Here is a 27,444-nt window from a genome sequence, read left to right as displayed (position 1 = left end):
AATTTTTGTGTTGATGCTTTTATCAATTTTTATTTGGGTTTTCCCCCTATTAATTAGAAAAGTTGTTTAGATCAGAATATTATTACTTATTTGTGAATAGTTGACAAATTTTCATTAGGTTTTTTTTCTCTTATGGAAATTGAAAGTATGTATTAGTGTTGCCTCTACAAATACTTTGCAAGTAATTATTTGTGTATCATTTTAAGGAACTTACGATTTAAAAAACAACATTGGTTTGCATTTTTCCCCTTGATATTTATGATATTTTAGTAGAGATTTAAAAATCAGATTTGTTGTATTTATAATATTTCATTAATAACAATTTCATATCTGATAGTTTTAATTCTTGAAATATTTGGTAATTTATCAGCATTATTTGTATAACTTTAAAAAACTAGATTGTAAACCTATTTTGTGTGTTCATTAATGATATGAAATGGTAGGTTTATATTGATGTCTGCTGGATTAGAAAGTAGGAGATGGGTTTTAATTAAACTTTTTGGTGTTACAAAGAAGTTTTTGAAATTGTTGTTGGTAATCATAAAAATGAAGTAGTTGAAGTTGGAGAGATCTTGGGGAACAGGAGTTTTCCTGTGGGTCTCACCATTAGTCAGGGCTTCAGTTCCTGACACACTTGAGTTTCTGACGTACAGAGTAGTAGCCAGGACACTGGGCAGGGTTGTTTGCAGGAAGAATCTGGAGTGAGGTTGGAGCTTCGGCTTTCTAGACATGTGTCATTGAAGTCATGCAGAGATGGGTCTGATTTAATATGTGTAAAAAGTGTGTGTTTCTGCTTTTATTTGAATGGCTGATTTACAAATACATTTATTTGCCTTCAGGAAGATACATTTCTCTTAAAAGAGCAACTTCGTAAAGCAGAAGAACAGGCTCAAGCAACTCGACAGGAGGTTGCCTTTTTGGCTAAAGAACTTAGTGATGCTGTGAATGTGCGAGATAAAACCATAGCAGATCTACATACTGCACGCTTGGAGAATGAGAAAGTGAAACAGCGCTTAGCTGATGCAATGGCAGAACTTAAACTGAACGCAGTTAAAAAAGATCAGGTAAAACAAATTAGTTTTGAAAAAAATTTTTGAATTTCCTTGTTGATAGAAAAACCATTAACACAAAAGAATGAATTAAACTAAGTCAGATATTTTATTAGAAAATTTTAGGTTTTCATTCATTCTAGTCATTTTAACCTCTTAGGTTGAAATGTATGTTTAAGAAAACTTCCATAACTAATTTGTAGTGCTGAGTAGAAGCTGCTCTGTTAAAGTAGTTTGGTGTTGTGTTTTGTGTGGACTTGAGTAGCAACTTCATAAAATGCTATGAGAAGTAATTGCTCCTCAGTAGGTGGGTTTTTTTTTTTCTCTAACTGTAAATTGAATCTAGTCCTAAGACAGAAAACTGAATTTATTGCATGAGCTAATATGACTCTGTAGCCAAAATCCAACAAACAGAAATTAAGACTCAGAAAGAAAAAAATGGAAAGTAAAGTTGAGATTTACTGTTACCTTTCTTAAGGGAAATGTGTGTTTACTTCCTAGGAAAAGAGTGACACAGTGGAACATGAACTGAGAAGAGAAGTTGAAGATCTGAAACTTCGTCTCCAAATGGCTGCAGATCATTACAAAGAAAAATTTAAGGAATGTCAGAGGCTTCAAAAACAAATAAACAAACTTTCAGACCAATCAGTAAGTATTTGATTCATCCATAGTAAAGTATCTTCTTTATCTGTTTTTGTTTGCAAATTAAATTTGTAATTTTCTGAACATCAGCCATTTAGTTTAACTCATCTTTTACAGATTTTAAGTTACCACTCTATGTATTCTAATGGTAACTCTTAAAATATGAAATTCTAATTTTCTGGAGAACCAACTAAAGCAACCAGGGTAACGGCAAAACAGGAGAGCACATTCTTCTAGAATATGTCCTGCTTAGTTCGTGGATATCTTTGTTGCTTGAAACCCAGTTCATATTATTGCGTCTCTATTGAGACAGTGCAGCCTGTCTTTATTGGAATTCGCTGTTGATCATCTTCTGGGGTCTCAGATGACTTCTCAGCTGTCATTGCTTAAGTTCTTCCATGTTGACAAAGTAGTAAGAGTGTTACCCCTTGTTTTTTTTAAGATTTATTTATTTTTATTGGAAAGTCAGATATACAGAGAGGAGGAGAGACAGAGAGGAAGATCTTTTGTCTAATGGTTCACTCCCAAGCCGCTTCAATTGCTGGAGCTGAGCCAATCCAAAGCCAGGAGGCTGGAGCTTCCTCCAGGTCTCCCATGCGGGTGCAGGGCCCAAGGCTTTGGGCCGTCCTTGACTGCTTTCCCAGGCCACAGGCAGGGAACTGAATGGGAAGCAGAGCAGCTGGGATTAGAACCTGCGCCCATATGCATGGATCCTGGCTCATGGAAGGCGAAGACTAACTGCTAGGCTGTTGTGTCGGGCCCCCCTTTTTAAAGTATTCTCTTTGGGAACAAGTAGTGATATATTCAGTAAAGCAGAATGTTTTTGTTTTTGTGTGTGTTTTTAAAGATTTATTTTATTAGAAAGGCAGTTTTATAGGGAGGAGAGACGAAGATCTGGTGGTTTGCTCCCCACGTGGCCACAGTGGCCACAGCTGAGCTGATCCAAAGCACGTGGGTGCAAGGTCCCAAGGTTTTGTCCCATTCTTGCAGGGAGCTGGGTGGGATGTGGAGCAGTCAGTATGTGGACTGGTGTCCATATATCCTGGGACATGCAAGGCACGAACTTTAGCCACTAAGCTACCACACTAGGCCCAAAGTGTGTGTTTTAATGTGGGTTCTTAAACTGATATTTGAGTACAAGGCTTTCCATGTGACCAAGTCCTAGAAATGAAGTGTGTGTGTTTAGAAAGATTTATTAATTCTCATTGGAAAGGCAGATTTACAGAGAGGAGAAACAGACAGATCTTCTGCCTGGTGGTTCACTCTTCAAGTTTCCACAGTGGCCAGAGCTGAGCTGATCCATAGCCAGGAGCTTCTTCTGGGTTTCCCACATGAGTGCAGGATCCCAAGGCTTTATCCTGTCCAGGCCCCAAGCACGGAGCTGGATGGGAAGTATAGTAGTCTCTGTGTGAACTGGTTTCCATATGCGATCTGGGCATATGCAAGGTGAGAACTTCAGCCACTAGGCTATGCCACCAGGCCTGAAGTGTGTTTTTTTAAATTTGGGTTCTTAGACTATATTTATTTGAGCATAAAGTTTGCCATGTGACATAATGCTGGAAGTATAGAAGAAACATACTTAAAATTTGAGTGGTTCCACAGTTCTGTTATATAGTCACTGAAGAAAGGTAATATGATGCAACCAATAACCCATTTAACAATTTTTTGTTAACATTTTTAATAGGCCAATAATAATAATAGCTTCACAAAGAAAATGGGCAATCAGCAGAAAGTGAACGATGCTTCCATCAACACTGAGACAGCCAGTGCTGCTGCCACTGCAGACGTAAACCCAGCCCTAGCTGCAGGTAAAAACCTGGTAGACTGCTTGTAAAGGGTGTCTTGCTTTGAAGAGCCCTGTGTGTTGCTGCCTTCCACGTGTAAGTATGAAATACTGTGTTATCAGTGAAGGAACAGTAAGGGTAAATGTAAGATGATGTCCTGTGTTAAAATAAACAGTAAACTATTTCATACAAATGCTCTGTTAAAAAAAATTAGTTGGTGCTTTAAAAATCCTCCTTGGACAACATATAGGACAGATGAAAACTTGAATTTGTATTTTAAATTCCTTGTACTATTACGGAATTTTAAAGCCTACGGGCATACCGGCCAGGGCTGTGCCAAGCCCAAGTCACGAGCCCAGATCTTCCTCCGCATCACCCAGGTGGGTACAGGGCCCAAGCACCTGGGCCGTGCCCTGCTGCCTTCCCAGATGCCTTTGCTGGAGTGGGAGTGTCTAGGACTCAAAGCAGACATACATGGGATGCTGGTCCTGCAGGTGGTAGCTTAACCCATTAGGCCAGTGTGGTCCCAATGTTTTAATCTTTAAAATATAAATATTCTACTCTGTACCTTTGTAGACTGTTTAGTGAGTGGCAGTAAAGAACTTAGAGGAATGATTTTAAAATGTGGTTTTGGAGTGTTGCTTTTTTCCTTTCCATATCCAATTATATAAGAACTATTGAATATGAACTTGTCTTTGATCAAACTGACATTTAAAATTTTTTAGTTTATATTTTAGTATGAATAAATTTCTTTCTATCAGTATTTGTTACTTACCCATAAATTATTTTGGAAGGAAAGAGAAGTAGTAAAATACTTTTAACATTTTTATTTTCTGCTTTGTTACAACAGAGGCAGATTTTGATGTGCTGACCAAGGGACAAGTCTGTGAAATGAACAAAGAAATTGCTGACAAAACAGAAAAATACAATAAATGTAAACAACTCTTGCAGGTGAGTTAGCTCTTAACATGAAAAGTTTACCAAATATAAGTGGCTGGCTTTACCTTTACTATTTTAAGTGTTTGTATACTGGGTTAAATTTTTTTTGGGGGGGTGGTTAATTTTTTATATTCATCCTCATACTCTGTTATTTATGATTTGGGGAATGTTGAGGATTTTTGTGTCCCTGTTGATAAAGGGCTATACATAAAATCACAATCCTGAAGTCATTATTTTCAGTTGATGTGATATAATGTTCACATTAGGGTAATGGGCAAGTAATACATTCAGACATGTGGAAAATGATCTTTATAAAAGGAAGTACTCTTTAAATTTGTTGTAGTAATAGCAAATAATGTTACTACAGCTTTAAAGTGCTGTATTTGCACATTAAAAAAGAAAGACTTATTTATTTTTATTGGAAAGTCAGCTGTACAGAGAGGAGAGACAGGAAGATCTTCTGCCCACTGATTCACTCCCCAAGTGGCCGGAGCTGAGCCAGTCCAAAGCTAGGAGCCCAGAGCCACCTCCAGGTTTCCCCCTGAGGATGCATGGTCCCAGGGCCTTGGGCCGTCCTGCACTGCTTTCCCAGGCCACAAGCAGGGAGCAGGAAGGGAAGCGTTATGGCCAGGATCAGAATGGGCACATTCATATGGGATCCCAGCGTGTACAAAGCGAGGAGTTTTAGCCGCTAGGCCACTGTGCCGGGTCCCTATTTGCACATTTAAAAAAGGACATGTTAATTAAATGAGATTTTTCTTGTTTTGATTATGTTAAGTATGATCATTCACACTTCATTTTGCAGCATTGTGTACTTTCCTGGAATCTAAGGGACAAGGAACAATGCTTTTATACCTGTTTGGGAGTAGAAAGGAAAGTTAAGAAGAAATGTCTTACATTTGTGTATTTATTGTTTACTTAATGGGCATTTTGCTGTATTTATGAAGAGGGTACAGTTCAGAGCAACAATTCACAGGTTAGCTCAATTTTGCTGTAGTAATTGACTTAAAATGTTTTTATACATATAATGAAATCTTAGTGAAACATTGAACTGAACTGGTTGCTTGAGGATTTTTCTGAGACTCAGGATTGCAGTCATGTGCTGTGTAAGGATAGTCTAGTCAAGAATGGACTGCCTGTACACATGACCCTTCCCTAAGGCTGTGAAGGAGCCGAAACATGGCCTAGTGATGTCGCAGCAGAGGGCATTTGTTACGCAGGCGTTTGCCGTGAGTCTGGTGCATCTAGACCTTTGTGTTACACAGGCGTTTGCCGTGAGTCTGGTGTATCTAGACCTTTGCTGCCAAATAAAAGTGTGACACAGTTATGAATGGTCTTGAGAAATTTAGGGAAAAATATGTATTAGCAAATAAATCTGCTTAAGTGTCACAATTTTTTGTGCCAATATATACCTTCTAATTCTGTTTCCTGTCCATTTTTTGAGTACCCTGTGTATACGATACATAATAACAGTTGTAATACTGCTTTGTATTATTACTATACTGTGCTTTTTATAAAAATAAAAGAAACATTGTTCCTTTCACTTAGCAACAGGAAGTTTGCTTTAGAACAGCGTGCCCCATTATATCAGTAGCAGCCTTATGCATCTTGTAATGTGCATTCTCTTGATTTCTACCTTCCCCTTGTTGATTTAATCTAACACTAACTTGTTCAGCATGGCCTTAGTGATTGACCTGGAAACTAGACTGAAGGTGATTAACTATTACAAAGGTGGAAAATCAGGTGGTGGTTGCTTACCAGTTACATGTCCCATGCTACCACAGCTGACCTTTCAGACATGAGCAAACCATGAGAACTATTAAAGGATCTGCTTTGATAATGGGATAGGAAATGTAGGGCCTGTGGGTAATGATCTATATAGTTTGAAAGGCAGAGTTAGAGAGGGGAACACAGAGCAGTAATACCTACCTGTTGCTGCTTTACTCCCCAAATGGCAGCAGTTGGCTGGAGCTAGGCCATGCCAGAGCCAGGATCCCAGAGCTCCACCCAGTTTTCCCCAGTGGGTGGCAGGGGCCCCTGCTATTTCTCAGGTACATTGGCATGGAGCTAGGTGGGACTCAAACTGGCACTCCTATGGTATGCCAGGATTGCCACAGTACTTACACATAGCAAACTGATTTGTAAGTTGATCATTCATATGACCCTCAAGTTATGTTATAAACATCTAAATGGGCCTTGGCAGAGTAAAGATTCCCTGGGTTTTTTTGCTTTTATTTACAGTTTTGTTTATTTTTATTTGAAAGGCAAATTTTACAGAGAGAAGTAGAGATAGAGAGAAGGTCTTCCCATCTGTTGATTTATTTTCCCAATGGCTGCAAAGTCAGAGCTGAGCCAGTTTGAAGCTGGGAGCCAGGAGCTTCTTCTGCATCTCCCACATGGGTGCAGGGTTCCAAGGCCTTGGGCTCTCCTCGACTGCTTTCCCAGGCCATAAAGAGATCAGTATCAGAAGTGGAGCAGCTGGGACTGAACTAGTGCTAATATGGGAGGCCAGTGCTGCAGGGATGAGGGAGTAGCCTGCTGTGCCAAAATGCTGGCTTCCCTCCCACCTCTGTTGTTTTATAAAATGTATATATTCTTATTTTTTTAAAGATTTATTTTTATTATTTTTTTTATTGGAAAGGCAGATATACAGAGAGGAGAGACAAGAAGATCTTCTAATTCACTCCCCAAGTGAGCGCAAAGGCCGATACTATGCCGATCCGAAGCCAGGAGCCTCTTCCGGGTCTCCCACGCGGGTGCAGGGTCCCAAAGCTTTGGGCCATCATCCACTGCTTTCCTAGGCCACAAGCAGGGAGCTGGAGGGGAAGCAGGGCTGCTGGGATAGAACCGGCGCCCATATGGGATCCCGGGTGTGCAAGGCGAGGACCTTAACCACTTGTGCCACCTCGCCGGGCCCAAATGTATATATTATTGATTTGAATGGCACAACTGGAAGCCATTGTGGCATCCCATATGGGTGCTGGTTCATGTCCTGGCTGCTCTATTCTCACAATCCAAATTCCCTACTCATGGCCTGGAAAAGCAGTACAGGATGGCCCAAACTCTGGGGACTCTGTACCTATACGGGAGTCCTGGAAAAAGCTCCTGTCTCCTTCCTTCAGTTTGGCTCAGCTTTGACCATTGTGGCCATTTGAGGAGTGTGTCAGCAGATGGAAAATCTTTGTTACTTTTTCTTTCTGTAGGTCTGCCTTTCAAATAAAAATAAGTAGATCTTAGGGAAAAAAAAAAACCACCACCACCATCATCAACAAAAATGAAAGGCACAGCTAGAGATAGAGAATATACACAGTCACATGGAAGAGGAGAGCACTTCCATCTGCCAGTTTATTCCCCGGTGACTAAACAGTTATGGCTGTGCCAGGTTGAAGCCAGGAACCTCCTCCAGGTCTCCCATGTGAGTGCAGCGACTCTGACTTGAAGGACCTTCCGCTGCTTCACTGTTTCCAATAAAGTTATGGGAGTAGTAGGTACCAATATGGGATACTGGTATGACGGGATGGTTTTACCTACTGTGCCACATTGCTGGCCCCACAGTTCCACTTTTTAAAACTTATCTATTTTCAATGAAAGGCAGATTTTCTCAGAGAGGAGAGACAAGGTCTTTCGTCCGTTGGTTCACTCCCCAAGTAGCTGTAACGGCTGGAGCTGAGCCAATCTGAAGCCACGAATCAGGAGCCTCCTTGGGTCTCCCATGCAGGTGCAGGGTCCCATGGCTTTGGGCTGCCCTCTACTGCTTTTCCAGGCCCCAGTCAAGGAGCTGAATTAGAAGTGAAGCAGCTAGGATTAGAACTGCGCCTGTAAGGGATCTTGGCACATGCAAGGTGAGGTCTTAAGCTACTAGGCTACTATGTGGAGCCCAGTTCCCCAGATTTTAAGGCAACAGGACTACCAAACCTTGAGAAGGACCTATATCGAGTATAGCATTCTCTAATGATCTAACCTGGAGATCAGACAGGTTTATTCCTCTTAATGTGATCATGGCCATACAGCAAAAAGTTTGTTTGCAGTATTCAAAGAGGCTGAGTTTACCTGTAGTTGTGAAACCATTATTAGCCATAAGATGTTTCAACCCTTCAAAAACTGGTTTTTGTTACAAAATGTGAAAATTGAGTGGTGAGTCTTTTGTAAAGACAATTGAGGATGCAAGTCTTTTGCTTTATATGTATGTGATGAATATTTTCTCCAAATCTGTGGCTTACTGCCTTTTTTCCTTAAAGGCATTTTTAGAAAAGTAAAAGTTTAAACTTGATAAAGTACAGTGTATAAATTTATTATTTTATTTTATTTTTGTTACCTGATCTAGGATGATAACATTTTTCTTTTACATTGTTTTGAAGAAGTTTTGTAATCAGGTTTTTCATTGAGCTCTATGAACCATTTTTTAGTTAATTTTTGTGTATTGTATGAAATATGGAATCTATGCCATGGGTATTCAGTTATTCTAGTCTTATATAGTTTTTCTCCACTTGCTCAGAGCATACCTATAAAGTTGCCCTTTTACCTTTTTGTCAAGTTTTTTTGTTTTGTTTTTTTGTTTATTTTTATTACAAAGTCAGATATACAGAGAGGAGGAAAGACAGAGAGGAAGGTCTTCCATCTGATGATTCACTCCCCAAGTGACCCCAACGGCTGGTGCTGTGCTGTTCCGAAGCCAGGAGCCAGGAACTTCCTCCAGGTCTCCCACACAGGTGCAGGGTCCCAAGGCTTTGTGCTGTCCTCGACTGCTTTCCCAGGCCACAGGCAGGGAGCTGGATGGGAAGTGGGGCTGCCAGGGTTAGATCCAGTGCCCATATGGGATCCCAGAGCATGTAAGGCGAGTCCAGGCCACTGTTTCAGGCCTTTGTCAAGATTTCTAACTCTTTGCGATACCTTGATTCAAAGAGAAATGTATTACAAGTAAGCCTTGAAGTTGCTTTCATCAAGAATGTCTGGAGTTGTGTTTATCAGTGCCTGGAAACTGCAGCATTATAAATGGCTGATTTTTATTTCTGCTTTTTGCAAAAGTTATATATACTTAAAGTAAAAGGTTATGGTGTTATAGGAATAAAGAATAGAGATGTTAGAAGGCACCTTGATGATACCAATTTCCAGATATGAGGGCTACTACTATTATGGATTATATTTTTCTAGAATACACAGACACAAAAAAACGTGTAATTGTGTAAAATAATTCACAAATGAAAATGGTGTTATATTATATTTTTCATAGTCCAGCTTGATTTTTCCGTTAATGAATCCTGACAGTTTTTCCTTATTATAATGTGTTTCCAGGTCAAGGTTTTTAGAAAGGTACACACTATTGTGGTGTGTGGCTATGCAGTCTTCTAGTGGAGACATCTGGTTTTTTCTGTTTTTATGTTGCGATAACTGCTGTAGTGTAGTGTAGCACATCCCTAAGTACTTTTGTGTGGATATTTACCCTGTATGGATTTAAAATATTATCATATTTGTACTAATTTCATGTAGGATGAGAAAACAAAATGCAGTAAGTATGCTGATGAACTTGCGAAAATGGAGCTGAAATGGAAAGAACAAGTAAAAATTGCTGAAAGTGTAAAAGTTGAACTGGCTGAAGTGAAGGACAATTATGAAGTAAGTTCACAGCTTGTATAAACTTGAAATATAGTACTGTGCCTGGTACTTAGTTTACTGTGTATTTTATTTTTATTATGTTCTGAAAATATAAGCTGAAGATTGAACTCTTGTGGCTTTAGTTCTGCAGAGTGCCATGTCGATTCAAATTTTTCTAATTTTGTTTATTTTTAAAAAATATTTATTGATTTATTTTTGAATAGTTGTTTTTATTTAAAAGATCTTACAGAGGGAGAAGGGATGGAGAAAGAGAGGTCTTCTATCCACTGGTTTACTCTGCAAATGGCTGCAGTGGCAGGAGCTGAGCTGATCTGAAGCTTCTTCCGGGCCTCCCACATCAGTACAGTGGCCCGAGGACCTGACCCATCCTCTACTGCTTTACAGGCCCCATGGAGGGAGCCAGATTAGAACTAGCCAGGATACAATCTGGCACCCATGCCACTGCCCCAGCCTCTATTTATTTTTATTTGAAAGAAATAAAAGTACCCAGTGTTACAGAGAGAAAGAGATGAAGAGAGAGCTTCCATCTACTGGTTCCTCCCCAAAGGCTACAGGTAAGCCAATCTGAAGCTAAGAGTTAGGAGTCTCCTGGTTACCCACATAAGCTCAGGGGCCTGAGGACTTGAGCCATCTCTAGGCCATAAACAGGGAGCTGGATCAGAAGTGGAACAGCCAGGACACGAACCATGCCCATAAGGCATGCCAGAACTGCAGATTGAAGTTGAGGCTATGATTCCAAACTATGTTATAAAACAGTCAATTTATGTTTTTGTTAAACATGAGTATGTAGGTAAAGTTATTTTACAGTTTTGGCTTTTATTTTTTTTTCTAAGAATTATCTATTTTTACTGGGAAGCCAGATACACAGAAAGGAGGAGAGACGATCTTCCATCTGCTGATCAGTCCCCAAGCAGCTGCAATGGCCAGAGCCAAGCTGATCTGAAGCCATGACCCTGGAACTTGCCCCAGGTCTCCCATCCGGGTACAGGGCCCAAGGCTTTGGGCCGTCCTCCACTGCTTTCCCAGGCCACAAGCAGGGAGCTGGATGGGAAGCAGGGCTGCTGGGATTAGAACTGGCGCCCATATGGGATCTTTGCACGTTCAAGGAAAGGAGTTTAGCTGCTAGACCACAGTGCTGGTCCAGAAAGAATTTTTATTAGCTAATTTTTTGGATCCTCCATGAATGTTTTTAATGGTTGGCAATTTTCCTTACGTAAAATATCAATAATGAGTATAGAAAATTTTGGGGATAATGACTAGAAAAATGATTTATTAAATGTTTGTTGAGGGCCCAGCGTGGTGGCCTAGCGGCTAAAGTTCTTGCCTTGAATGCACCGGGATCCCATATGGGCACCGGTTCTAATTCCAGCAGCTCCACTTCCCATCTAGCTCCCTAATTGTGCCTTGGGAAAGCAGTGGAGCACGGCCGTTGAGGTCACTTCGGGAGTGAATCATCGGACGGAAGATCTTTCTGTCTCCTCCTCTGTATATATGACTTTGTGATTAAAAAAAATGTTTTGTGAAGGCTATAATGCATAAAATGCCATGTTATCTGTTACATGGGTAATGTTCTGAGGTATAGTGTTACATTTCATGAGTATATAATCTATTAAGGATTGCTAAAGACATCATAGTAATATTCATAGAATTTTCACATTTGCCACTCAGTTACTTATGAGTCAAACCTGTGAGGAGCTAAATAGATGATACTTTTATTTCACTGATAATAAAAGTGAACATTGAGCCTTAAGCATGCTTACGAGTATGTACTTGGTAAAAGTGCTTATTTTTTAAAAATTTTCCTTCTTCCTGTTTTGACACAACTAAAACTAACACCAGAAACATCCAGAAAATGATAAAGCTCTGTGTAGACAAGTTCAAGTACCTTAAGGTTGTTTGTAATAGAATGTTTGGTAGGAAGGCATTAACTAAAGCCTAGACCTTTGAGAAACCTAATTTAAGGACAGCAGAAACAAAGCTCAGAAAAGGGACAAGTGAGATTCTAAGAATGTAGGAGAAGCTGGCATTGTAGTATAACGCGTTTTGCCACTACCTGCAATACTGGAATCCCAAATGGGTGTCTTTTTGGGTCCTGGTTTTCCCACTTTTGATCCACCTCCCTGCTAACGTGCCTGGGGAAACAGTGGAGTATGGCTCAGGTGCTTTGGCTTCTGTACCCGTGTAGGAGTCCTGGATGAAGCACTTGGCTTCTGGATCACCTTGGGCATTTGAGGAGTGATCCAGTGAATGGAAGATCTGTTTCCACTGTCCCTCCCTGCCCCCCAACTTTGCATTCCAGACAAATAAATCTTTAAAATTTTTTTAGAGCATAGTAAGGGTAGTGTAAACAGGCTTGAGGAATAAAAGTTTAATATCTATGATAGAGTATATTGGACTTGATTGATAAAACAGATAGTGAATGACTTAAATGAAATTTGGGTTTTCGTTATTCTGAGCTTGTTAAGAGGAAGGGGAACCCAAGTAGTATTTCTTTTGAAAATCATTAGGATTCATGGGTGGGAAGGGTTTGAACGCAAGAACAGCTGACAGATACTCTAGGACTGACTTGGTAAAGGCCGTCTCTATGAGTGCCTTCCCTTATCACCTACCAATAGATAGGACATTGACTCAGAAAAGAAAGATTTCAAAGACCTTTTCCTTAGGATAAAAAAAAAAATCTTTATTTCTTTTATTAACATAAGTGAAATGCACTCACATTTTTACTGTGAAAGGTCAGGTTGCTTGTGTAACCAACATGGAAGAGACTGCAACAAATCACCCCCATAGAATCAGTATAAACAGTATCTCTGCTTTTTTTTCTTTTTTCTTCATATGCAATCAGTGTTTCATGAAAATCATTAGGATTCATGGGTGGGAAGGGTTTGAACGCAAGAATAGCTGACAGATACTCTAGGACTGACTCGGTAAAGGCCGTCTTTATGTGAGTGCCTTCCTTTATCACCTACCAATAGATAGGACATTGACTCAGAAAAGAAAGATTTCAAAGACTTTTTCCTTAGGATAAAAAAAATGAGTAAATAATGAAAATATTCATGATTTTTTTTTTCTTCATTAAGCTGCAGTTGGCTGAGAAAGATAAGGAAATAAATACTCTGACTTCGTATTTGGAAAACTTCTCCAGAGAAAAGGTATTGAATAATTTGCTTAAAAATAAAGTGACATGAATGTTAATGGAACTTAATGAACTTGATAATTCATTTGGAAGAAGTCTTTAAGAAATGACAAGCAGATGTTAAGACTGCTGTGTAAAAGTGGTTTTGTTTACTCTTATTAAACTCTTTGGAGTATGAGAATGATGACACAGTATTGAAAGTTCAGTGTTGCATGTTTTGTATTTAGCAATGAACATTTTACAGTTTTTAATACTTTAAGGTTGCGTATAATGTGTTTATCTAGTTTTCTTTTGTAAAAGGGGATTTTTTTGCAGTGATGAAGTGACTTATAGCATCATCTGACTTTCAGAGCTATACATTCAAATGTAAAAGATGCTGTAGTGCAGCATTTCTCAAAATGTGGATTCTGTAGTCTCCTGTCAACATTCTGCAAAGATAAACATGCTTTCACAATGATACTGCTGTGTTGTCCCCCACTGTGTTGAATTTGTGTTACAGGTTTAAAAACCTTGGTAGGGTATTGCTTGTGTGACGTGGAGTAAGGCCAGTAGCACCAGTTGCATTAGTAGTAATTGTGCTAAGCACCACCGTGCAAGTCCAGTGAAGAAAAAAGGGCGTGGGATTGATGTTGCGGTGCATGGGTTAAAGTGCTGTCCTCCTGCAGTGGCTGCTCAAATTCTAGCAAGCTCTCTGGAAAAGCATTGGGTGAGGGCCCAAGTCCTTGTCCCCTGCCTCCACCTAGGAGACCTAGATGAAACTCCTGGCTTCAACTTGGCCTACATAGCTATTTGGTGAATGAACAAGCAGCTTAAAAATTTTCCATCTCCTCCTGAGACTTTTCAAATAAAATGGAAATAAATAAATAAAAATATTTGTGGGCTAAATAAACAAATTAATGAGGCATACAATTTTATAGTGTTTGCTTATAAAAACATTTGGTAAAAGAAATATACTGGGTCAGCAGTTTTGTTATTTAATATTTCTTGCCATGTCAGGAATGCAGTGTAAGCTAGTTGCTCTTTACTCCCTGTCCTTTTTAATTAATCTTGATTTTCCATGATGTGAGCCTAGTTTCATATCATTTTGACTCATAATATTTGTGATTTTTTTTTTTTGCCTTTGTTTTTTGCTATCTTGTCTCTTACTGTTTTTCTGTTCTGTCATGAACCAAGACGCCCATCCCAGTCATCCACAAGATTAGGATTAGGACCTTTGGTTCAGTTCTGAAACCTAGATACAACGACAGTTCACTGAATGTAGCGTGTGACCATTAGGCATTAGTTTTAATCAGTAACTAAAAATGAGCATTTTTAAAACATGTAATTTTCTTTTGGCTCTCTGAGAACACCACCAAGGTGGTTGGCATGAACAATGACAATAAAAATGGTAGTAGAAAGGGAGCCAAGATTCAAGAGGCTTATTCATTTACTAAGATTGGTAAGATGTACAACACCTGTGAGTCTTGTTGGCCTGCGGGATGATGAAGTTGTATTTAGAAGATTCAAGGTCATTATGGAGGGTGTTCAGGGCAGCACTAAGTTCTGCAGCATGGATTTTTCTTGTGACAAGTGTGTTACTTGGTCAAGAAATGGCAGACCCTAACGTAAGCTCATACAAATGTCGAGATTACTGATGATTATTTGCTTCCCCTGTTCTGTGCTTTTACTAAACACGCAACAGCCTGGTCCAGGTCTTGAATCTTGCAGCACTTGGGAACTGAACCACTGCGTGGAACATCTTTATCTTTTTTACTCTGCCTTTTACCCCCTTTGTCTCCTCCCTTTCACCAGGAACAACAAGAAGAAATAGCAAATGTGAAAGCAAAACCCAATTTTCCCTAAACCTTGATCCTTCCCACCCTGATCAACCATGTAATCATTATAAAAACTAAAATTTATAAATAAAAAAATGATTGTTTTTAAAGAAACACCATTTACTAAAATGAAGTAATGAAAAAAGTGAAAAAGCAACCATCAGAATTGTGCTTTGAGCATTTCTTGATTTTTCTCCCTGAAATTTCACTATGACTAGTGAAATTAAGAGCTATTCTAAGGTAGGAGTGTCATTTTTCCTTTTAAAAAGATTTATATATTTATTTGGAATGAGGCAGAGACATCTTCCATTAGCTGATTGACTCCCCAGATGGCTGAGCTCTGGGCTAGGCCAAAATTACGGTTTGAGCAAACTGTGCCTTGTGGGTTGTTTTACATATATTTTTATTTGTAAGATAATTTCACAGGCGGAGGAGGAGGCCGGGATCTTCATCTGCTGCAACTCCCCAGCTGGGCTCCAAAGCCTGGAGCTTCCTCCTCGTCTGCCACGAGGACAAGGGCCCAGTGACTTGGGTGTCGTTCACTACTTTCCCAGGTGCATTAGCAGGGAGATAGATCTGAAATGGAGTATCTGGGACTTGAACTGATGCCAATACAAGATGCTGGCCCTGCAGGGTGGAGGCCTGAACTATGCCATGGTGCTGGCTCCTTGTAGACTGTTTTTGTAAAGTTTTATTACCACAAGCCTGTGCCATTGACATAGTTATTGTAGGGTAGCAAATGAGGAAGAGGTTGTGTTGTACCTATGTATTAAATCTACCCTTCTCATATTCGATGCTTTGCCTATTTATTTTTGTTAATTTTAGGAATTTAAAAGGAAGCTGGACAATAAAACAGAAAGGAAAATGGAAGGTCAGAATTCTCAGAGTTCTGCGCGGGTTTCACAGTGTCTCCCCACATCCTCAGAACAAAATGGTCATGTTCCTGCACTGTCCAGTGCACAGCCAGTTCTGCAGTATGGTAACCCTTACAGCACCCAAGAAATAAGAGGTTACTACAGTACTTTTCTTTTGTGGGCAACTGAAATGTGGAGAGTTTTTTGCACATATATTACTGAGATTATAGAACTTCCAGGACTCAAAAATATTGTCTTACTTGAATATTTGACAATTTTAATGTTTAAGATGATTACCAGCCACTTCTAGAGGTGATGTATCGTGAAAGAGTAGTTTATTAGTTTATTAAATTTTATTTTCATAGATTAAAAGTAAAACATGCATATTTTGCTATGCCAGAATAATTATTTTTAACTTTCATCATATTAGGCTACTTTTAATAGCTGCTTTCCTCTACCCTCTGAAATTCTTACTGCAGATGGAGCAGATGGTGCTTTCTATCCAGAGGAAATCCAGAGGCCACCTGTGAGAGTCCCCGCGTGGGGCCTGGAGGACAGTGTGGTCTGTAGCCAGCCTGCTCGAAACCTGAGTCGGCCTGATGGTTTAGAAGACCCCGAGGATAGCAGAGTAAATTCAGTTCTCACTGTCTGAGCATGTCACTTTGATTTTTTTTGTTGCGTGGAGAGTTAAGGATGGATATATGTCTGTGTGCATGCAGGAAGAGAGTGTGCTGTTATGTGCTTGTGATTTTTTTGGGCAACACAAAGAATTTCAGACTTTCACACTAGAATTTACATAGTAAAGAAAAAGATTAAGTTCAGAGAGTGATTTTGGTATGGGTCAGATAGTCACTCTTAGTCATCACTTTGTAGCTTGCTACAGTCTTTGTAGGAAGCTGGAAGAAACAGTGTTAATGGAATAGGATGCTCGGTGTGTCTTCATTTTAGCATTTCTATCCCACATTAAAACCTTAAGGCAGATCCTTTATCATCTTTAAACCAGAAAAATGAGAAAATGTATAGTGGTTTTCATTCTTGGAGGAAGACTCTTAGGCATTTTTGGTGTTTATGTACATTGGAAGCATTATAATACTAAAGAGTAATACTAGTGAAAATTGAATTAGTTTGTGTATCCTGTTACTAGTTTTGAATTTCATTTAAGAGATTTCTTTGCCATTTAGTAAGTAGAATGATTCCTTCAGAGCACCTTTTTGGGAAACTAGGTTCTCTTCTTCAAGGAGCTCTTTTTGGATTTCCCGTACATTCAGATGAATTTGAAAGAAGTGCTGCATGGTGCTCTTTGCAAGTGCAGTGGTATCATGACCTGTTTCTCATTTCATCTAGTTTGCTGCATTTAATTGCTATTAACCTTTGCGGAAACTGATCAGTGTTCAGACAGGCATGATTTTAGCCTAGTGTTCAACACCCATAATGGAGAAAATTGTATTTCTCCCTCCTGCCTTTTGGCCTCCTGCGTCCATTAGCGGGGGATAATTAGGACAACTGTCAGAACTTGTGCAGCCTATTTGAGGTCTGGAGTATCATCGTACTGCTCTTTCACACCTTTACTTCACGTTCTGCATATTTAATCTGATCATTCTTGGCACAGATGTTATGTGTGATGAGCCCTGCTTTTTTGTACTCATCTGCTTCAGTTTAATTAGCAGAATGTTCTTTCTGATCTGTGTGCTTTGCCCTCCTGCAGACTCCTGAGGAGCAGTGTTACAGTCTTGTGCTCATTTGCTGACATGCTTCGATTTGGTAATGAGTCGGACAGGAGGACCCTTAATGTGCACACCTTAAGTCATTAGATTTTGCATTCAGATTTTTAACATTAGAAGGTTTATGTACATTGAAAAAATTTTTAAATATTACAATAACAAAATTCATTTACAAATGAAGTGGTTTTGGAAAGTGGTTACAGTTATAAAGGGGAAACAAATTTTAAAGATTTTTTTTAAACATTATTTATATGAAAGGCAGAGATACAGAGAGACATCTTCAATCCATTGGTTCACCACCCATCCATTGGTTCACTCCGCAATGTCCACACTGGCCATCTTCTGCTTTCTCAAGGTGTTTTAGCACATAGTTGGATCAAAAGCAGCTGCAGCTTGAACCAGGGGCCATTTGGGATGCTGGTCCTGCAGGCAACAGCTAAACTCACTGTGTCATAGAACTGGCCCCAAGATTTTTATTTGCAAGATCTATATAGTGTGAGAGACAAGCACATTTTCCATCCACTGGTTGATTCGCCAAATAGCTGCAAGACCTGGAGCCAGGCTAGTTTGAGGCCAGGAGCCCAGAGCTGCTTCTGGGGTGCTTCTGGGTCTCCTACCTGTGTGCAGGGGCCAAGTGCTCAGGGTGTTCTCCACTGCTTTCCCAGGCCATTAGCAGGGAGCTGGCTGGGGAGTGGAGCAGCCTGGACTAGAACCGCTCCCATATGGGATGCTGAAGCCCTGTGGTGGCTTTAGTACCTATGCCATAGTAGTGGTATTAGAGGGAAGCAAATTTGGGTTGATTTGTTTCTTATCTCTGTTTCTCTGCCTTGGGAGAGATTAACAGTCTCAAGTGCTGGTACTTGAGAGTCAGGGTTTAAGCAAACCTCTCTCACCCTGTCCCAATACTGTACCTACTACATGGCCTCTCTTCCGCCTTGGAAACTGCGGCCAGCATCGGTGAGATCAAAAACTTCTATCAATTCTGTAAATCATAATTGTGGTGACGATAGTAAACATGTTTTAGGTTTTATTTGTATGTTTTAGGTTACATTTGTAGGTTAATGCTAAGTACTTTAGATATAGCAGCATTTCTGTGTGGTAGCAACCCTCTGAGGTAAGAAATGTTAATAGTTGAGGAAAACAAGAGGTTAAAGGGCTTGCCCCTGGTCATGCAGCTGGGAATGGTCAAGGCAGCATTTGAACCTTTTATTTTTGGATGTGAAAGCGCTGGTCACAACTGCCTGGCAGACTAGAAACCAGAGGCTTGTATGCTCTCTTCAGCTCAAGATACTCTAGCATCTCAGAAGTTGTGCTTATAGCACCTCCTAGGCCAGAAGGAATGCCTAACACAGCAACTGTTTGAAATAGAAAAGCATTTTTATTCTTAAATCACCATGGTCACTGATGTGTAAGACTGTCTGGCCACTGTACAATTTCTCAGGCCATGGAGTCAGCTTAGATAGTTCAGATGGCTTCAGATATTCATGGACTGTGCGCGTTTTCATTTCGTTTTTCTTTGAACATTTCAGAGCCCTCTCATATATCACAGCAACTGCCAAAAACTCTAGCTTCTCAAAGATGAGATATCATTAAAAGGAAGGTGCTGGTATCTAAACTTAAAATTGTCAGGTGTCATGAACTAGTGAGTCCTGCAGTCTCTGACAACCATTGAGTATTTCTGAATACTTACTATTCCTTGAAAATTAAAACTAATCTCATAGCTCTGTAAACTTACTCTGGTGTCTTAGACACTTTCAGGTCTGATTTTTAGAACCAGGGGTCTAATCCTTGCTACTCAGAAAGTGGTATTTTTATATGGGCAGTAATGTGATCTTTAGGGTTTTGTTGGAAGTGCAGAATGTCCTGCAAGTCTATCAACTGAGAATAGACTGTTAAACAAAATCCTTATTTTGTTCAGTTTGGAATTCACTGGTCTAAACATCTAACTGTGTTGCTCTAGGACAAGTGACTCCACTTGGCCTTATGCATTTCTTCAGTGTTTTTTGTCCCCTTCTGATCCTTTCTCTCCCTGGATGTGCAAGGCTCACATGTTCTGTGGCAGCACAGTTTGTAGCTTTCTTCATGATTCCAGTACTAGGTTTCCTCAAACCAAAGACAGTTTTTGTTCATGGACATTTTTTCTCATGAGTGTTTTCTTTTTTAAGGTTTATTTTTAGTGGAAAGGCAGATTTACAGAGGAGAGATAAAGATCTTCCATTCAATGATTCACTCCCCCTGTGGCCGCAATGGCCAGAGCTGAGCCAATCGGAAGCCAGGAGCTTCTTCCAGGTCTCCCATGTGTGTGCAGGGAGGGACACACAAGGATTGGGACATTTTCTCTGTTGCTTTCCTAGGCCTGCTTTACTAGGGAGCTGGATCAGAAATGGAGCAGCTGGAGTCAAACTGGTGTCTTCATGGCATTCCAGCACCAGAGGCAGAAGTCCAGCGCACTGTGCCATGGCGCTGACCCCAGAAGTTTAATTTTAATGTGCTTCCTGTTTATGAGAATAGTCTCTGCCCAAGGTTAATTCATTTTAATGGAGAATGCCGGTAAAATTCAATGAAAAAAGAATAGTTCTTGCAATAAATGGTGCTTGGAAAACTTTACATCTATTTTGATGAGAGAACAAAGTTAGGCTGCAAAACCCTACGTCCCCACCACCGTGTAAGTCAACAGAAATTGAACCTCAGTGCAAGAGCTAAAACTGTAAAACTCAGAGAAAGATTGAGATAAATCTTTACTAGAGATTTGTTTGTTATTAAACTAAAACCATAATATACAGCAAGGGAAAGAAGATAATTGAGCAACATCAAAAGGATTAGAGGAATTCTGTGCTATTTCTTTCAAGGTATTTTTGTATAATTATTTCTAATTAGTGCTGTATGTCTAGTTGGCATCTCTTAATGCAGAATTTTCCCTTGTCTATAACATAAGCTTTTCATATAGAAGGGGTATTTAAATGAACATGATTAATGATTTTAGCTTAAAGAAATGCTTTGCTTCTATTTTTTGCCTACTAAACCATTTAAAAATTTAGGTCATCTTAGAAAAGTAGTTAACTTTTGTTGATAGTTTTATTAAGATGTAACTCGTGTGCTGTACAGTTAGCGATGTGAAGTCTACAATGCAGGGTTCTTTGTTATAATCACGGGCTGGTGTAACCGCCTCTGCAGCCCACTTCAGGATGCTTTTCTAACTACAGGAAGAAAAAATGCCCTTTAGCATTCACCTCACCTTTTTTATTCCCTCCAGCCCACAATACCCCAAATCTCCTTTTTTTACATTCAGTCGTGTAAATCAAATGACAGAATGTGTGGACTTGGGTGACAGATTGCCTTTATTTAATATAATGTTTGCAAGTTAGTAATTTTCAATACTATTCCTTCACTGATTGATAAACTACTAGAAGTAAATATCTGGCAAAGCTTAAAACATTAACATCTTCTAAAAAGAGGAAATGTTGACTAATACTACCCAGAATATAGATTTTAAAGATAAAGAGCAGTAATGCGCCATTTCAAATAACTGTTACTCAGGCATTGGCACTCTTTTTTTAGCTTATTTTTAAAAAGGGGGTTTGACACATAGCAATTGTATGTATTTATAAAGAATTACATCTCTGTGAGAAATCTTTAGTTAATAAAAATACATATTATGAAAAACTGGATTTAGAAAAATATTTTGCACTAAAAATTATATTTTAATTCTGTTTTTAAATGGACACTCTTAAAGATGCATACATTTGTCTAGCCATTTTGTTTTCATAATGATTATACTAATTTTCAGTTTCATCAACAATGTATGAGTTCTTTCTCTGCATCCTCTTCAATTTTTGATACATATACACACACACACACACACACATACATACATATATATTTAAGATTTATCTATTTTTATTGGAAAGGCAGATTTTTACCGGGAGTAGAGACAGAGATGTTTTATTCACTGATTCACTCTCCAAATGGACATAATGGCTGGAGCTGAGCCAATCCAATGCCAAGAGCCAGGAGCTTCTTGTGCGTCTCCCACGTAGGTCCCAAGGCTCTGGGCCATACTCTGCTGCTCTCCCAGGCCATAAGTAAGGAGCTGACCTATCATCCCTGGGTCAGGTCATTTTTTAAAGAAAATCATTTTTAGGGCCCGGCGGCATGGCCCTGTTGGTGATTAACTCCCTCAGGTTGTACTTATCATGGCAAGTGACATTTTTGGAGGATAATTTTGCTGGTTGTAGTCTTGTGGAGACTTACTATATCATTCCATTCTCTGCGGACGTAAGATTTCTGCTCACAAGTTTGATTAAGTTTCTCAACTCATGACTTGACACTTTTTCCCTGCTTTTCTTAGTATTTTAATGTCTTTTTCCTGTTCCCCTTGAACACTTAGAATGTAAATGTTTGCTCACTTAATGGTGTCCCTTAAAGCTCAAACATTTTCTTAGTTCTTAAAATTTTTTTTCTGATTTTTAAATAGAGAATATTCATTTGAAAATTCTAGAATGAATGAAATTTTTCATTATTACAACAGTCTGTGGAAACTACTAGGGTCTTTTTTTTCCCTAAGATTTACTTATTTACTTTGAAAATCAAAGAGAGATCTTGCAACCACTGGTTCACTTCCCAGAAGGTTGCAAAAGTCAGGAGCTCCACCCAGTGTCCCATGTGGGTGGCAGGGGCCCACGCACTTAGACCATCTCAGCAGCTTGAGAAAACTTCACGAGGCAGGTTCTCAAAATGGCCGCCAGGAGCAAGGCCTGAGTAGGGGAGGGTAAACCGTGGACCGTGCTCTTTGCTCCAGGGCAAGTGTGGTGGTGGTGTGTAACCTGCTCTGTGAGCTGCAGACCCAGGTGAGCCAGTGCTGTAGTCGAGTCTGACTGTGAAGCCCAACAACCTGGGAACTGAGCTCGGCCTCCGAGGCTGACAGAAGAGTCACACGGTGAGGCGGAACCAAGGGGCGCTTTTCCTTGTTGGCTTTCGCCTTTGCAGACACTAAATGCTTTTGAAGGAAAATAATTTCTAATTTAGTGAGTTTTAAGTGATAAACCGTTTTCTTCCTTGATAATTGTTATTGATTTCTGAATAGTCCTACACTATTTTACCAATTCCGAGCAAACGAATAATTACAAAGTTTGGGAAATTTTGAGTAAATGTTCTCCTAGTCTGTGTACTGATGATTCAGATGGTGTCGTCAACCCTTGTGCTTAGTGCCAGAATTCCATCCTGATGGTGTTGCCGCTTCCCTGTCCCCACAGCTGTTTCCTCTCAGTTTCTCTGATTCCTGAGTAACCTCATCTGAGTGAGGTCACACTGATTGCCTTTTTTGGTGAATGGTTTTCTCTCTCAAAATATCTTCAGGAGTTATCCATGTGCTAGAATTTCCATCCTTTTGAATAGGTTAAAAAATAGTCCATTGTATGGATATATGTATTCCATTTTATTCATGTATGCACTAGTGTGATCTAGCCCTATGTTATTATCTGGCAATTTAACCTATTTCCATAGCGTATCTACTATCCAGGCTGGCTATATATGCTTATGTAAGCATGATTTTGCATGTAGTATATTTTGAGCTGGGTACATCATAAGGTTTCAAGTTTCAGGTAGGCCTTTACCATGGATTGCTTCCATCATTGCTGTACATCATTCTGTAATAAAAACAGTACTAAACCTGTAGGCCTGAAGGTATAAAAACACTTCTCACCACAAGATAGATTTGCTTTACATGAAAGAATTAGAGAAGAGGCAGAGAGAAAGAGAAAGTGTGTGTGTGTGTGTGAGTGAGGGAGGGAGATCTTCCATCCACTGGTTCACTCCCCAAATGGCCAGAGGTGGACCAGCCTAAAGCTCGGGGAGCCAGGAATTGCTTCTGGGTCTCCCACATGGGAGCAGGAGCTCAAGGCATTGAGCCATCTTCTGCTGCTTTCCCATTCCATTAGAAGGGAGCTAGATCAGAAGTGGAGCAGCCAGACTCAATCTGGCATCTCTATGGGATGCTAGTACTACAGGTGGCCAATTAGTGTGCTACACCACGGTGCTAGTCCCGGGGTTTGGATCTTTGAAGTACTTAAAATAACTTTAGTAAAAATAACATGCAATGTCATCGTGTTCTTTTAAGATGTGTAACTGTGATCCACTGCTGAATACCTCATAGGTGTTTGAGTTCTTGTCCTGTTTTTCTTAATAGCCTCACTTCAAAGTCTCTGTTGTTTTAAATCTGTGGTTTTGGAAGCTAATTAACTAAAAGTGAGTGTCTTCTTGAGTGAAGATCTGCTGGATCATCTGACATGTAGCATCATGAGAGGCTGTTGCAGATGGGCTACTGAAGGGATTGACTGGTGGTGAACTGTTTGAAGGTGTTTCTATGATGCCATATGTGAGGCGACTAAGGTTCCTTTCCCCCTTGTACTGCATAATAATAGGTGGTGGAAGATGAGTCAGGTTGTCATTGCCGAATGAGATAGGGCTTAGCAAGTGTGAGCTTCTACTCCCCCTCCACCCTTCAGCTACGAGGTCTGGCGCTTCAGCCCACAGCTGTCTGTGCACGGATTCATAGCAGTTCATGGCAGTGGAAGCTGGTGGAAGCTGCTAGCAAACAGGGAGAGGAAACTGGGAGACTTTTTTCCTAAACAAGGATATCAAGATCTTTCCTTTTCATTTTTTTCTCATTTTCTTCACCATTTCAAAAATTAGAGCTTTTTCTTTAAGATAATTTTGTTTCCCATCACTGCAATGTATCTTGTCATTTTTGGTGTTTGCAGTGGTGTTGCTGGAAGGTCTGCCGTGGGTTACACCCCTTGCTGAGCTCTGCACACTCGGGCGTGAACACTGTCTCGTCCTCTCAGAAAGACTCTGGATTTCATTTACCTGAAAACTGCGTGTGGGAGCATGTACAGTGTTTCTAGGTTTTGAGTCCTATTTTCCTTTTGTCCAGTTACATCCCATGTAAATGATATATGTAAACAAAGTCATTTTTCATGTGATGAACATTATAAGAAAGAGCCTTTCTTTAAGAGAAAACTGTCGGTGATAGACACACGCATGCACACACTCCCGGAACAAAAGCCAAATCCACCTAGATTTCTTAGTTCACTTCACATACATTTGTGGTATCTCTGCCCGTGACACAGTTGATTATTCCATTCCTGGCAGCTCTGGCAAGCCTGAGTAACCCTCATTGTCGAGGCTTTCTCACTGCCTGCTGTTGCATGCTGCTACTACACGACCATAGAGTGGCTGGAAACCGCTTAGAGGAAGAGAGCTCATGACCAGCTTTGGTGAGGTGGCTGCTTTTGGTGTGGAGCAGGTTTCTGTGCTTGGCTGTGGATGTCGCCTGCATAGATCTCTTTAGGGAACTGCCCACTTGGACACACAAGGGATGCTAAGTCACTGGTTCATGCTCCAGCTTTGTACGATTCACTGGACAACCTGCTTATCGAAAATTTTGAGCTTTATTCTACAAAAGAGCTTAATGGTTGAGGATAATTGGAGTAACTGCAGCCGTAAGAGATCTCTGGGAGTAGTCCCCACGTGTACAGAATGGTAAAAACTCAGTTGCTTACAGATAGTCTGAAGAGCAGTACACTCAGTACTGCCATTTAGTCATCTGTCCTTGTCCACGTTTTGCTTTCCAAAATTTTGTAACTCTCAGGTAGCCAAAGTTTGAAAATATTGCCAATTGCAGAGGGGAATGATTCCTGGGTTTTAACTGGTGTGTTCTAAATAGTGTGATGAAATAGCCTGCCCCCCCCCCCCCCCCCCAGTGTCACAGTGATGTAGTGTCTGTGTCTACAGTAACTTGGTGTGGAGTGACGGTCCTGAATTGCTGAGGTGGGGATCAGGGCAGCTCAGGTCTCGGGCAGGACAAGCTGGGATGTACCTCCTGAAGTGAAACGGTGATGGCGACAAGTCACTTTGAGAGAGACAATAAGAGACACAAATATAGAACTTTCTTTTATAGTATTTTATTGAATTGTTCTGTTTAATGATTAAGAATAGTTAATCTCTTACGTGACTGACTTAGGAATTAAATCTTCTGAATATCTCCATAAAAAGGGTTCCAGTATTTTAGGGTGGCCTAGAGAAATAACTGCAAAGCTTACTTTCAAACATGTTTAAGGGAAAGTTAAATGGTAGAATTTCCTCATGTGTAATCTTTCTAAAGGGGTTGACTTAAGGAATTTGAGTTTGGTTTCACTTTTCTCAAAAGTTGGAAATGCTTTTTTGCCTAGGAGGACGAGGCTATGCCTAGTGCTCCCGACCCTTCAAGTCAGCGTGGACGCGGGCATGGAACAGGCTTCTGCTTTGATTCCAGGTGAATTTTTATTTTTCCTTTGTAAAATTTAGCTTACGTAGTCCAGTGGTTGTCAAAGTGTGGTTCCCTCTTCTTGTCACAAAATACGAAATCTTGGAGCCCAGTCAACTGAACTTTAAGGTCCAGCATGTAAGAGCTCGCTGACTGATTCTCCCAGTGCCCCAAACCCTTCCAGCTGCCAGACCACGGAAGCACTGTTGGGAAATTGGGAATTAGAGTCTTTCCAGTTTTACAAGAAGCTCTTCTTATAATTAGGGATTGAATTTTTAGCACTAAGACTCCTTTCATATAATGCAATTGGATTTTTTTTTAATTAATGGATTTTGTTAATCTAGTAAAATTAGAGTTTTTATAGCATTCAGAAGCAAAAAAATTCTAAAAGATACTTTATGTCAGGTTGTCTGGTATGTATTTGCTAGCTAAATAAATATAACCTTGTATTGACACTTGTTTGGAATTATTAAATTAGAAATTTTCGTTTCCTTTCATTCAAGCTTTGATGTTCACAAGAAGTGCCCCCTCTGCGAGTTAATGTTCCCTCCCAACTACGATCAGAGCAAATTTGAAGAACACGTTGAAAGCCACTGGAAAGTGTGTCCCATGTGCAGCGAGCAGTTCCCGCCTGACTACGACCAGCAGGGCTTTGAAAGGCACGTCCAGACCCATTTTGATCAGAATGTTCTGAATTTTGACTAGGTACTTTTTGTTATGAGTTAATCACATTTAGAAGTTAGAAGTAAAAATCACCTCAAATAATAGACCACTAAGGAGAGCCCAAGGTATCCCGTTCCTGTACCCTCTGCTTTCTGACCAAGAGCTACTTCCAGTTTGGTGATACTAGAGGCAGGGGCAGTGTTTGGCTTACCAATAAACCGAATCTTAACCTCTGTTCTTCCTACCTGCTTAAGAAAATAAGTTCTTGTGTGTTTATATATTTATTCTCCTGTTTGCAAAATTGTATGAAGAAAATACAGGAATTATTTTAATGTCATTGCACTGAAAAATGTTATTAGTGTGCTAGATTATTTAGCAGAATATTTACATGTTTCTGTTGACTTTGTTGATTGAGCATGACTACTAAATATGTAATAAAGAGCATTGATAAGCTTTACAAAGTAGTCCTTTGAATGCTATGAAATGATAGTTTTAAGTGAAGCTACATGTTCTGTGAGATCACATACTTGCAAATAAATCTTTTTAGAAATGTCAGTTTCAGGCATTACTGGAAAGCATATTTTACTAACTTTATGGCAGATGACCTGAGTGATTATTTTTAAGCAAGCTTAAAGTTGTATTTCTACCTAACAGGATAATGGAACAAGATGTGTAAGTACAATTATTTTCATATTACACAACATTGGTGTTGGTGGCACAAACATCACAATGTGTATTTTCACTTTTTTCTGGTGAGAATATATGTTTGAAATAGTATTTAGAAAATAATTAAAACCATAATGGATAAACTGTTTGTTTCTTTAGTTATGCCTTTGCTGTATAGTACTTTCATCACCTTCACCACACATTTCTGGAGGTCTGGGGTTTCAAGTGTATGCATGTTAGAGCCTAGAACTTATTTTAAAATCC

The 27,444-nt window shown here is 39.8% G+C and overlaps 1 protein-coding gene across 12 annotated transcripts in view; it reads left to right on the top strand.

Annotated features, from left to right (window-relative positions):
* Window positions 1-27,323, top strand: part of TAX1BP1 (Tax1 binding protein 1) — a 59,905-nt gene extending 32,582 nt beyond the window's left edge. For 2 of the 12 annotated variants that reach the window (XM_040964599.1, XM_040964591.1), the window contains 10 exons: window positions 840-1,064; window positions 1,551-1,697; window positions 3,376-3,499; window positions 4,326-4,426; window positions 9,902-10,027; window positions 13,105-13,176; window positions 15,800-15,983; window positions 16,308-16,456; window positions 25,778-25,860; window positions 26,355-27,323. In XM_040964599.1, coding sequence (XP_040820533.1) covers window positions 840-1,064; window positions 1,551-1,697; window positions 3,376-3,499; window positions 4,326-4,426; window positions 9,902-10,027; window positions 13,105-13,176; window positions 15,800-15,983; window positions 16,308-16,456; window positions 25,778-25,860; window positions 26,355-26,556 — 1,413 coding nt within the window. In that variant the 3' untranslated portion in view covers window positions 26,557-27,323. Of the gene's footprint in view, window positions 1-839; window positions 1,065-1,550; window positions 1,698-3,375; window positions 3,500-4,322; window positions 4,427-9,901; window positions 10,028-13,104; window positions 13,177-15,799; window positions 15,984-16,307; window positions 16,457-25,777; window positions 25,861-26,354 lie in introns of all 12 variants that reach the window. The other 10 variants (XM_040964594.1, XM_040964597.1, XM_040964596.1 and 7 more) reach the window with 10 other exon arrangements.
* The last annotated feature ends 121 nt before the right edge of the window (window positions 27,324-27,444 follow it).

This window comes from Ochotona curzoniae, unplaced genomic scaffold, assembly GCF_017591425.1.
Source record: "Ochotona curzoniae isolate NIBS_2020 unplaced genomic scaffold, NIBS_Ocur_1.0 scaffold_3835, whole genome shotgun sequence".
In the NCBI taxonomy this organism is placed as follows: Eukaryota; Metazoa; Chordata; class Mammalia; order Lagomorpha; family Ochotonidae; genus Ochotona; species Ochotona curzoniae.
Note: the sequence above shows the minus strand (reverse complement) of the source record. Positions and strands in the feature narration are given on the sequence as shown.